We start from the raw sequence: 12,413 nt of genomic DNA on the forward strand, positions 1-12,413 counted from the left end.
GTAGAAACAGTCATCTCATCTTGAACGTGACTAAAACAAAGGAGATGTTTGTAGATTTTAAGAGAAACAGGAATAAGTCAAAAACTATTTCCATCATGAGAGAAGAGGTGGAGGTGGTGGAGGAGTATAAATACCTCGGTGTTCACCTGGACAACAGACTGGAGTGGAGATGCAACTGTGAAGCCATCTACAAGAAGGGACAGAGCAGACTGTACTTCTTGAGGAAGCTTAGGTCCTTTGGTGTTTACAGCAAGATGCTGCATATCTTCTATAAGTCTGTTGTGGAAAGTGTGATCTCTTCTACCATCATCTGCTAGGGTAGCAGCATCAGAGCCACGGACTTAAAAAAGCTCAACAAGCTGATAAAGAAGGTTCTGGTTCTGTTGTGGGGACTCCTCTGGAACCTCTGGAGATCATTGTGCAAAGCAGGATTCTTCATAAAATGAAGAACATTATGGAGAACCCTGAGCATCCTTTCATGAGACTGTCCTACAACAACAGAGTATCTTCAGTCAGAGGCTTCTTCAGATGTGCTGTAAGACAGACCGCTACAGGAAATCCTTGCTGCCTACAGCCATCAGCATCTACAACGGCTCTTCATACCTTCATAATATGAGCTACAACAACATTTAATTTCCCTTTGGAATTAATAAAGTATTTTTGAATTGAATTGAATAACGTAAGCGAAGTGAATGTGCAACAAAGTACTCTGTCACATTTTTCTGCTTGAACCGACTCCTTTAATTGCCGTTTCTGTATTAGAGCATTTCTGACTATGATGCTCGACAGTTTTTGCTGTTGCCCTAAGTTTGTTTGACTCGACGGTAGTGTTTTCTGCTCGTGCCGAGTCCTGTAGCTTGCTGCTGCTGTTGCCGCGACAGAGTCTTGGTGGCGTCTTCTGCCCTTTCGACTCCTCTGCTGCCTGTTCTTCGGTTGTCCAGCTACAGTGATGGACAATCTCTGTCGTGCGTCCTGTTCGGCTCCTCGGCAGCCTGAGGACATTCATGACGTGCCCATTGTCTACGTCCACAATGCTGTGTCACGGACAATCTGCTCTTTAGGGCCTATGACTTGGGTCCCCGGATGGGCCAGACCGGAAACTATCTCTCCCATCTGATGTTAGACCTGTCCTCCTTTTTGGAGTCAGTTCCGTTAGACCAGTCAACGCAGGGCCTGGTGGATGCGTCTCTGCAGGCCGTTGCCCTGATGACCGTGAGCTTGGATGCACGCGCTTGACACTGGTGCATGCTCGGCACCAGGTATGGCTGGCGCAATCATCTTTGAGCCCTGTAAGAGAACTCTGAGGGCTCTGAGGTTCCAGGGGAGCTCCGCTGCACTCGAGGCCCTGGAATGCAGGCCTCTCGAACGAGGCAACAGCTGCCGGGACTCCACAGACCTTCCCACCAGTCTGTTGATACTGGGCTGGCTGGGAGTTTGTTGGAGGGGACATTCTGTCCTCTGCTCCTTGTTTAGGATCCATGAGCACGGCTTCTGGACCAAGACTGGCTCCGCCCAAAGGGGACTATGGTGGGGCCGAGACTTCACGCCTATTTTGGACAGCACAGCCTGGTCAGCGTTTCCAGCTGGTGATGCATCGGGGCCAGCGGTCTTATTTTTTTCCCCCTGGACAGCTGAGTTACTGGGCTGCTCACACCCCGGCTTCATGGGTGCTGTCCACCTTGTCCCAGGGACACTGCCTTCCCTCTTCCCCAACCAGGTCAAGATGACTGTCATCGGCGACCCAATAAAGGCTCAGGCCTTGGACCAGGGGATCTGAGCCTTGCTAGCTACTGTGCAATTGTCCCTCTTGACCACCTGCAGGATCCAGGGGGCTTTCATTCAATTTTTTTTCTGGTTCACAAGAAGACCAGCGGTATATGTCCGATACTGGAACTTAGGGGTCTGAATGCTTACTTGAGGGTCATGCCCTTTCACATGTTGACTAGTTGCGACTGTTTCACGTCTGTCAACTTGACAGATGCATATATTTATGTCCCTATTGCTCTGGATCACTGGTGGTTTCTCCGCTTTATATTTCAAGGGCAGCACTTCGAGTTCAGGCACAGGAACTGTGGATCCTGCCTCAATACCTTATTCGTATTATTCATCCAGTGCTTGAAGCACTGCCTCTGGGAAATAGAACGAATGTTACAACTGTATCTACAGTTCTATGATTCTCGGATGACCGCCAGAGTGCTCGGTCCCTCAGTCTTCGTGCGCTTGCGAGGAGTAAGAGTGACCGATAGATCACAGGTGACTGTGTTGTTATTAATTCTCAACCTGCGCATGTGCAACAATGATCATTCAGTGCTTGAAGCACCGCCTTTGGCGGTCACCCGGGATTTATAGAACTGTAGTTACAATCAGAACTTTCGTTATCAAGCTTACTTTCCTGGTGTACAGATGCCAAGTCAGAGTAGACGCAGTGCAAATGCAGCATTGGACAGAGGGTTAAATAGAGTACACAAGCCAGCCATGCACACAGACAAAATAAAAAATTTTCCTGACTCTTCCTCTCGCTCTTCGTCTCTCCTTTGTCTTGGGTTCTCTATCTTATCTTGTAATCTCTTTGTTTTTCTGGTTATAACACAGATCTTTCAAGTGGTCTTTGTTTATCCATTGTCATCTCCTCTCACAGACACGCTCGGGAATCACTCCAGCACCAGGGGTGTTTCATTTGTACTGTATCACACATCAAGATGGAGTTCAGCCTCTATGTTCCTGTGAGTCTTGATGTTTGTGCATCATTTCCTCTGCAGAAAAAACACTTCAATGTGACAAGGCATGAGGACTGATGTCACTGCAGCTTTAAAGAGCAGAGCAGAGAAAAGAAGAGATGTGCACATGCTGACATGCTTATCTGTGCAAAGACTTTAAAGTGCATATACAGAGAGTGAGAGACAGAGCAGGAGCAGCGAGGTCATTATATGCAAGAAATGGATTACTCTCAGATAAGATTGCTGAGCACAGTGAAGAGCTGGAACACGGTATGCTTGGCGAGCCCCCCCTCCCGCACACTCCAGAACACATCCAGGCTAAGCTCCTGTCGACTCCTCGACACATTCATCTCCAGGGTAGTCAAAATGGAGTCATCAGAGGAGACAAAGACAGCAAAAGCATTAAACTCACTAAAGCATGGGCTTTGGCTTGTCCAAACTAGTTGTTTGTAGCTAAATCCCATAATTAGTCTGTAAGCAGGAAATCCAAAAGATTTTTATGCTATATTTGTTCAGACTGGACAGTAATGAGCAGATCCACTTCTAATTCTAGCATCAACAAATAAAAAACTATCCAAAATGTAAAATATGGTAACAGCTGGAGAGAGAAAATACTTTGGACAGTTTCTATGTCTTTGAACTCCAAAAACACCTATAGACTACTGACGGGTCTACCTCTAAGAACTCAAAAAACAACAAATTATTCAATTTACCCCATCCTGTTTGGGTTCTTTTTCTATTAAACAGTGTTTATCTATTAAAGAAACGTTTTAGGTGAAAATGTGTTTCATCAGTAAAGCACTGAATTCCAAAGAACATGAAAAACATAATATGTAAAAACAAAGCTAGTTTGAAATATTCAATTTCTTTACTTTAGTTATTTTCACAGACTTAATAAATAACTAAAACCTTTCAAGAAACAAATTTAACTTGACAGAATGCTTTTCATTCAAGACTTCTACATTTTTAGAGGCTGGTACAATTTTTCTTCCGGCACCCACTGTGGTCTAGCAACTTTTATTAAAAAACAAGAGATCGTGCTATATTGATTACTCTGCCCCTCCCCCACCTGTTGCTGGGCATTGATGGCCCAATGGTTGAGAAAAGTCTGCTTTTTTACCACTTAGAAGAAATTTGGCTTTTTGCAAACATCTGGTCAGGGAAAAATAAAAGTACACAGGCAGTCATGTTGTGGGAACGAACAGAGCGCTAGTCATCACTCTTATTAAGGTAATAGTTTTTCTAAAATTGCAGTTGCCAGGCTACAAGTAGCATGTCTGTTAAGCACCCGACTGCTCTCTAACAAAGCACACATCCCAACTGATTAACTAGCTACAATCAGCTTGCTAGATTCCTATTCTTAAAGTGGTCCAAAATCATGAGAAATGTTGCCGGTAACACTGAAACTGTAAAAATCTAGATATTAGTTTATTTTGGCTCCATTAGGAATAATTAAAATATAGTATTTTGAATAAAAGCAATTAGAAACTTTAATAAGATTTTGGTTTGAGGCAATCACATGATCATTTTTATTGGCTAAACAATAAACCCAGGTTTATGTCAAAGTATGTGTGGCACCTAAAAATCCATCAAATTCCTCATGAATATATTTGCTTTTTTACACCCCCACCATAAACACATTCTACATACTAAATGAGAATAAATGATCTGAGGCTATTCCACTTAGCACTAAAGTTGCCTTCAAAGGAATTTGTAATAATGTGAGTTTAACTAGTTCTTTCTTCTTTGTTTCATTGGGAATGGCACGAACACGGGCATTGTTATGCAACTTTTCCATTTCATAATTACCCTTCTGGCTTGAAATATACTCTGTGTGCTCAAGTATAGGAGCTTTGTATAGGTCTCCACTTAATGAGACTTTTTTCCAACCCACCTTTTCATCCTTTCATCGTTCTTATTTAAATGTATAATGCAGTTAGAAAAGAGAAATATTTATGGCAGGACCAAATCACATTCGAAGCTACTGTTTGCAGCATTTATGTTTTAGAAATTAGATCAGCTCCTGAGGAATATCAGCAACTGTTCTGTGAGACACTGAGCACAGAGTGAGAGTTTCAAGGAGGGAGGGGAGCGTTTTAGAGAAGCATTAACAACCAAAAGCAATCAGCTTTACATTTAAATTTGGCCATCATTCATTGTGTTTGCATGTAACAATTTCCATTTAAGTTTCAATCAACAAGAAATTTTGACTAATGCACATCCATGAGTGCATTTAGGTGTCAAACGTGAGCCATTTACTGGTGACAGAATTACAATATCCAAGGCAGAACCTGTCAAAAGTCCATTATGGCAAGGGTTTCTTGATCTGTTCCCAAATATCGCTGTCCCTGATTAAACCAAACTGCTAGCATGCAGTTTGTGAATTTAAGTCAGCAGCCCCCCCTTTCTGCTTACAGCCTGCTGTCTCTCTTCTTCTAGACTGGCAGGCCCTCCCACATCACTTTCGTCTGCTCCACTCTGACTTTAAAACCGTAGATGGAGCTCCCTTATCCTGGGACTGGGACAACATACCCCTCCATTGGCAGGGTTGAATATCAGTTTTGGCTCTGATGTTAGCCATTTTTTTAAACGTACCGATATTAATAACCAATGTTTTTTTTCCCCATCTTGTTGCGGTTTGTGGTATTTGTCGGGGCATGTAACAGTGATGCTGATACAGCGCAGGATTGTGGGGTGTTTACCTGAAGCAGAGAAGCAATGTTAACAGTGTGGTCATTTTTGACGTGTCAAAGGGGTAGGAAAATATATACAATATCTGTAAAAATTGGTTATTGGCTATAATGGCAATATTAATATCAAATATCAATATCATCCAAAATTTTCACATAAGTGCATCCCTAGTATTGGCTGCTTCGGCTAACTGCATCATGCACCTTTTATGTGGTGTCCTCACTCACACACAAGTAACTCGAACTGCACTGAACTTTGTTGCAAGTCCAATTATAAACGAGTCGTATCAAAACAGCGAGTACAAATGCTAGAGTTAGACCTTAGCAAACTGCTCTGCATGACAGCATCGTCAGAAGGAGCAAGATGTGAGTTTATTTAAAACTATCACTGTATTCGCTGAGTGAAATATATATATCTTCAAAAACATAAGACCATCATGCATAAACGTAGTATCAGACTGGATTGTATTGACAAATCGGTCTATTCCTAAATGACTGAAATCAGAGACATAAAAAAAGAGATCTCTCAAAAACGTTTCATGTTCTGCTTTTCCCGGTCTGCTTTCCCAGTAAAAAAAAAAAATTAACTGGTCTTGGGATAAACAAAGAAGGTAAGAAATAAATGAGAACAATGTAATGTTGATGCAAAACTCTGAACTATGAGCAGATTCTTTTTAATTCCTGTGAAATATAAACTTGCCCAAAAGTTATCTTTAAATCAATCACTCACATGTATTTACTGATCAATCAAATCACTATAAACATCACAAAGACCAAGTGAACAATACTGATTAGTTAACCATAATAAAAAGATCTGAGGGTAAAGTTTGGCTTCTGATACCCAAAACACCTCTGAGCATATGGCAGATCCCTCCCACAGCAGCAGAAAGCAACTCCACAAACATGGAAAGAACCCACAAAAGGGTTAACTCAATTGTCAAACTCCGAATACTGCAATCTAATAAACCATCTCTGATCCATAGGGGATTAACCCTGGAATCCACAAGACCCAAAGGATTCACTTCAAGCATCCCAATGCCAAACCCCACAGGACTCAATCAATGTTTTAGCATGTCTAGCTCAATGATCATCAGATATTTCAGAAAGAAAAAGTGGGACCTAAGCAATAATATAGAGGTAGTTAGAATATTAATTATGTAGATTATAAACCATAAGAGGAGCACACATATTGGACAAGCACACAAACTATTCAGATTCACCTACACTAATATTATTTAACAAGGTATTCGATTCAATGAAATATAATGCATTACAACACATTTAAGCGAGATCCATATCACGCTCTACATGCACAGTGATTCATCTGATGTTTTCTTTCAGTAAAAAAAACAAAAAAAAAACATGCTTTCTGTACAAGTATTCTAACACCTGCACTGTTCAATCAATCATTAACTTTTAAAATTCAACACCCGCCAAGAGTTGAAACCTGAGGCAAGTAGAAGGAAAATTAACCAGACATTTCTGGTCTCCAACCATTCAGCTCGAGTAGAGGGCAAAGTAAAAAAAAGAAAAGAAGTGTTATTAAATCTGTATGCTCCTTCCATACAGTGGCCATTAAAAGAAGTAATAACTGGAGCAACTGAGCAAGTTATAACAACGTGACACAAGGATTCTCCAAGGTGAGGCGGCTGGAGGCTAGACTTCGAGGCAATTGATGGCTTTAGTGCAATGCAGCAGTTTCAATTCACTTTTTATTTTATACGTGACGTGAGAAACAGGTCGTGCCAAACGTTTTGCATTAATAACTAACAGAAAGAAACTGTATGCAAAGTTGGTTTTGGGAAAGGTAAACGTGTTTAAATTTGTCTTATTGTGTGCACTTGGCATCTTGAGTCAAGGGAAGTGGCGGCATCCAGTGAGAACCAGTCTGCAGTAAGCAGTCACGTCTTTACACTAATTTCATCCGACTCATTGCACAACTCAAAAAATAAAAAGTTAAATAGAAACATTATTGATCTTGAACCCTGTAATGGGCATAAGCATGTAATTCTTTCATTTTCTGTTGGATTCAAAACATCTATCAAGGAACATACAGCCCATTTGTGTTGCAATGCCTAGAAAAATATGCATACATATCAAGACCAGCCAAAATCGAAATCCACAAATACCACCTCAAAGAAAACAGAAAATCTGCATGGGCTGGGAAAAGCCTCATCGGTTCATCTCTAATTGAGAATATTGAATTTAAGACCCTATAGTGTGCTACTTTCTATGTTTCAGGTAATATTTTAATCTGGGCCCATGCATGTTTTGTTCACCTCTGTGTTAAGGTCCAACCTCAGTGATTAATTATGCGAGGAAATTATGATCACATTAACCATTAACAGGACACGGAGTGTAGTTCATTTGCAAATCACTTAAACTTACTGTATGTAAAATGACAGAAACTGCTCTTCTATGTGGTCCTACGTGGCTTTAACACAAGAAAAGCTGCATATGTTTAGCACACCTGGTTCCAGCGGGACAGGAAGTACTGGCACACCGCCGATGGTTTTCACAAAGGGATTGGGGACGAGTATTTGAGTGGCTGCCGCTGACGAGAAGGATGAGCATAGCGGACACTTACAGCAGCTATTTGGCTCGTTGGGTGATTTTTTTGTTGGACACAGCAAGGCTCACAAAATCACAATGAGGTATTTGCTCCAGTATGAATGTAAACAGAAGCTTTTAAAATGTATGCTTCAAAGCAGCTAAAGCTTTCTGTCATGTCTTTCCTATGAGTTTCCTCTGGTGGCGCCCCACCCAACTGTTGCTGCAACAATTTTCCCTCGCTAACAGAAAAGATAAATTAGACAGCTTAGAAATATTTTCAGTGGTAAAACATGCAAAAGGTCTTTGTGTGGAAACTTAAGGAGCATCACCTATTAGTCATATTGATTTCCTTATACTCAAATTAGCCAACTCTAATTAGCCAACTCTAATTAGCCAACTAATATTAGCTTGTTATATATGTAATGCTCTATAAAAAGTATTTAATTATGTCCAGTAAGGACTTAAACTATTAAATGTATGTATTATTGATTATTTTTTCAATAGTTTTGCTTCAGTCCATGGATCAAAATCTTAAATAAAGGTAACATTTGGATATGACATATTATTTTTGCAACAGTAAAAATAAGTGTTAATTTTCTTTAAATACTATGAAATGTGGTCAACATGCTTTGACAGCCATGCCAATTTTCCAACATTTAGCCCAGTTTTATAATGCAGCCCATTTTTAATTCCCAAAGTTTGAGAAGGCACCAAACTGTGTGTCTTCAAACATCAATAGGGAGTTCTTCAGATGACCTTCGGGATCAAAATTCAATTTGAAATTTCTGTCAAGGCTTTTGTTCCAATCCTAATTTAATTGAGATCATATTCATACCAGGACTACAAAAAGAAGTATAAACATGTTGTAAAACTTGGGAACCAATAGCAGCCTACCTACCTTTAGTAAAGTACAAACCTACAGCACTGATATTTTAAAATGTCATCTTACACTTTCACTACTTTTAATCTCAATGCAATCTCTTTTTCTATGTCATAACTAAGCTGACAGCTAATAAAAGGACAAAAATACAGCTTGATCAGGAAAAGAAAGAGCACTGAGCAGTTGAGTGAGAAATGTCATCATCACAGGTACTTTTTATTGTGACTGTGGATCTGGTGGTGGGGGTGGCGTTGCCTTGACTACGGGACTGTGAAGGTATGGTGTCCAAAAGCTATTCTGGTCATTATGGATGTAGTAGGATACATACACAGTTGCGCACGCACATCTTTATATAAAAAAAAAATTGCATCTGCGACATTTATTCCTGTGGGAAAATGAAAAACACCTGAGTCGTGACGATGGTATTAAACGGCCCCAAAGCACAAAGTGGAGTCAGGCAACCTGGCAGCTAAAAGATAACACAGCTGGTAACATTCAGAAAACATCAAACACGGAAGGACGGACAGTCATTCAGTGGTCTGTTTGAAATACTCACGCTCTTTTTCCGCAGGTGCAGTCCGTGCTTGAGCAGCCCCGGCAGATCCCGGATTTTGTGTTTGAGCTGCGCTTGGTCTCGTGCGCTCCTGTTCCACCGCAAGCCCGCGAGCAAGCCGTCCTCTGCGGGCTCCGAGTCCTCCATGGTTCACCCCCTTCTTCTCCTCCTCTAACTGCGTGTCCTCGAGCTGCCTGCCTCACTGACTGACTGCCTCCGCTCCCGGCTTCTCTAGTGTAGCCTCACGAGACGCATCGCCGCCCGCGCCCGTTCGCCATTCCCCCACTCTGCCTCGTGCTTGCCGTCGCCGACCCGCATCTGCATCCAGACCGCGCGCGGCACTTTTAACAACATACAGAATGTGTTCCGCAGCACGCGACGACGCCTGCTCCACCCAGTGGCTCCTGAGTCCCGCTGCTCGGCAGCCTTTTACCAGGTTGATGTGTGCGCTGACCGGGGAGGGGAGGGGAGTTACAGGTGCATCGACACATTGCATCACTTCCACCTTTCATTCACTGACGGTCAAACCAAGGAAAACGGACTATGATCACCCATAATCATGAGTTAGTTGTAGTACTACTTTATTTTCAACTCAAACAATACTTGCTTTTCTGCGAATTTGTCTCATAAGTTGTAAAACAACGCAAAGGATAACAATGTTTGGGGGGAAGGGAGGAAAAAAACAGAAGACAGATCTTGGTGAGGCTACGTCACCACATTACCTGGGTCAAATTTCCAAACGTAAACAAAGGCACAGTCTTTGTCTTTATAGGTGTTAGACAGACTATTTTTTTTTTTTTCAAGTTTTAAGCTTAGTTTTGCTTTGGCAGTGTCGAAAATGTGCTTTCGTTCGAGGTAGTCATGATATACTAGAGGGGTCCTAATCCTGTGTTTTGTGGCTTGGTGGAGATGAAACGGTCTTTAATGTGGCTGACTGCAAATGTTCATAATCCTTAAAGTCAGCATCAGACAAAAGCTTGCTTTTTAAATTCCTCCTTTAGAAGCTTACTACAATTACATGCAGAGTCTACTGTAATATAGACCTAAATCTCACCCAGTATGAAAAACCTGATAAAAGGTTTGAGATATGAGTCAACTAAATGAATAGACATGTTACTGTCATGATCCATATTTAATTTGCAAGAATGTAACATAAAGCTGGGTAAGGAACATAAAGGTTGTAATATTTTAGCTTTGGAAATGTAACCATTTAAAGATTTACACTGCTTTGCACTGCTTTGCAAGTTTAAGTCCGGGATTTATTGTAATCACCAAAAATGTAGCAATCTTTTGAGATTGGTAGGTTATGAACTTCATTTGAAAAAAAAAAGAAAACACATCTATACTCTAAACCATTGTGCGGAGTATTTTCCTTTGTGCTTCAAAATGCCTCTTGCTTCCTCAGCTTTCTGTCACCACAAATACCTGTTGACTGGACTCTACCACAATCCATGTCAATGCCTTTAAAGTTTTTGTATGTTTTACAGGTGATGTTGAATGCATCACGTCATAAACTATTTCATGTTTCTCTTCATTTCTTCCTTTCCATCGAAATACTACAGGCAAATTTTCTTTTCATCTGTTTAAAGCATGATGTTCGGTTTTTAAATATGCATTTTTAAATAATTTGGACCTTTTAGAGAGATACTTTGTTCTTGTAAAGTATTTAATCCAAAATGCCTTTTCATTAAACAGTTTCACATTTTAGGTGCAAAGACTTAAAGCTTTCACCTTTTCAATGATGTGTTCTTATATAAAGCTAGAATTGTATACCCCTACTCACCAACTCGGCTCTGAGACTTACTCCCTTTGCACTTCAGAGGCATAGTTTCAGGGGTTAGCTTTCAACCCTCCCAATGCTATCTCGATCCTCGCGTATGCAACACTGAGACAACAAGAAGGCACCTCATGCTTGGTTGAACATGTGTTTTAGAAGCAGCCTAAGGCTGAATCCCATAGTCCTACCCCTCCTATCTCTTGGCACAGTTAACGGGTAAAATATCCCGCTGAGAAATGGAGGTTGGATCATCATCGGTTCTCACTGATTCCTGCTACATAAAAATACCTGACTCATTATGGCTGGAAGTGTAGTGAACTTTAATACTGTAAGTGTCAACATACATTAGATTTAATGCTTGTTTAAGAAAATCATAGATATTACACCACATCTACTCTGGTGACGGTATATTCGTAATAATATATTTTAAGCAGAAATGAAATACACTGTTTTTGACAGTTGTTTTTTAGGAAAACTCAACATGATATTAAACACAGCATATAAATATATTATGTTTAAAAAAAAATACATTATATATTTATATGCGGGCTGCACGGTGCCGCATTTGGTTGCACTGTTGCCTTGCAGCAAGAAGGTCCTGGGTTCGACTCCCAGCCGTGGAGGCTTTCTGCATGGAGTTTGCATGTTCTCCGCTGTGCATGCGTGAGTTCTCTCCAGGTACTCTGGCTTCCTCCCACAGTCTAAAAACATGACTTCCCCCCCGGCGGTTCATTTCAGACATTTAGTAAGCAAATAATTTATTCAGTAGATCATTGGGTCAATAAGTCTTTTCACCTGTGTTGGGACCCACAGCCATGAGCTACGGACTTTTCTGGAACTTTCAAAATAAATTGCATTAACCTACTTCCGGCACAACTTAGAAATTGGGGGTAACAGTGAACTTCCCATGATGCCACTGTCCACATAAAATCCCACTTCCCCCAATGGTCCAATCTCTACCATCCGGACTCTGTGCGAGGCTGGCTGGTGAGACAGCGCGCTAATGTCTCTTTGCACGCAAACAGACATAAACTCTTCAAACTGGATCCAAGGGTGTCATAAGATCACGCGATCATATGCACAAATTAAGTACGAATGAATTACTGTTGAAAGAATCCGGTATTCATTCATAAAAGGGAGATTAAGGTATAAGCATTGCTTTACTTTCTCTCTGAGGCCTGCAGAAGCAAACTGTGTTCCAGAGTTCCCTGCAGAGACGGTGTCTCTACGAAGCAGGGTGGAG

The 12,413-nt window shown here is 41.1% G+C and overlaps 1 protein-coding gene across 1 annotated transcript in view; it reads right to left on the reverse strand.

The window, feature by feature from the left end:
* The window catches only part of rapgef5a (Rap guanine nucleotide exchange factor (GEF) 5a), a 62,830-nt gene extending 52,938 nt beyond the window's left edge, over nt 1–9,892 (reverse strand). Inside the window, exon 1 of the mRNA XM_047384163.1 lies at nt 9,397–9,892. Within this exon, the coding sequence (XP_047240119.1) occupies nt 9,397–9,540 (144 nt within the window). The 5' untranslated portion in view covers nt 9,541–9,892. The remainder of the gene's footprint in view (nt 1–9,396) is intronic.
* Nucleotides 9,893–12,413: the final 2,521 nt, after the last annotated feature.

Source organism: Girardinichthys multiradiatus, chromosome 13 (genome assembly GCF_021462225.1).
Source record: "Girardinichthys multiradiatus isolate DD_20200921_A chromosome 13, DD_fGirMul_XY1, whole genome shotgun sequence".
Classification (NCBI taxonomy): Eukaryota; Metazoa; Chordata; class Actinopteri; order Cyprinodontiformes; family Goodeidae; genus Girardinichthys; species Girardinichthys multiradiatus.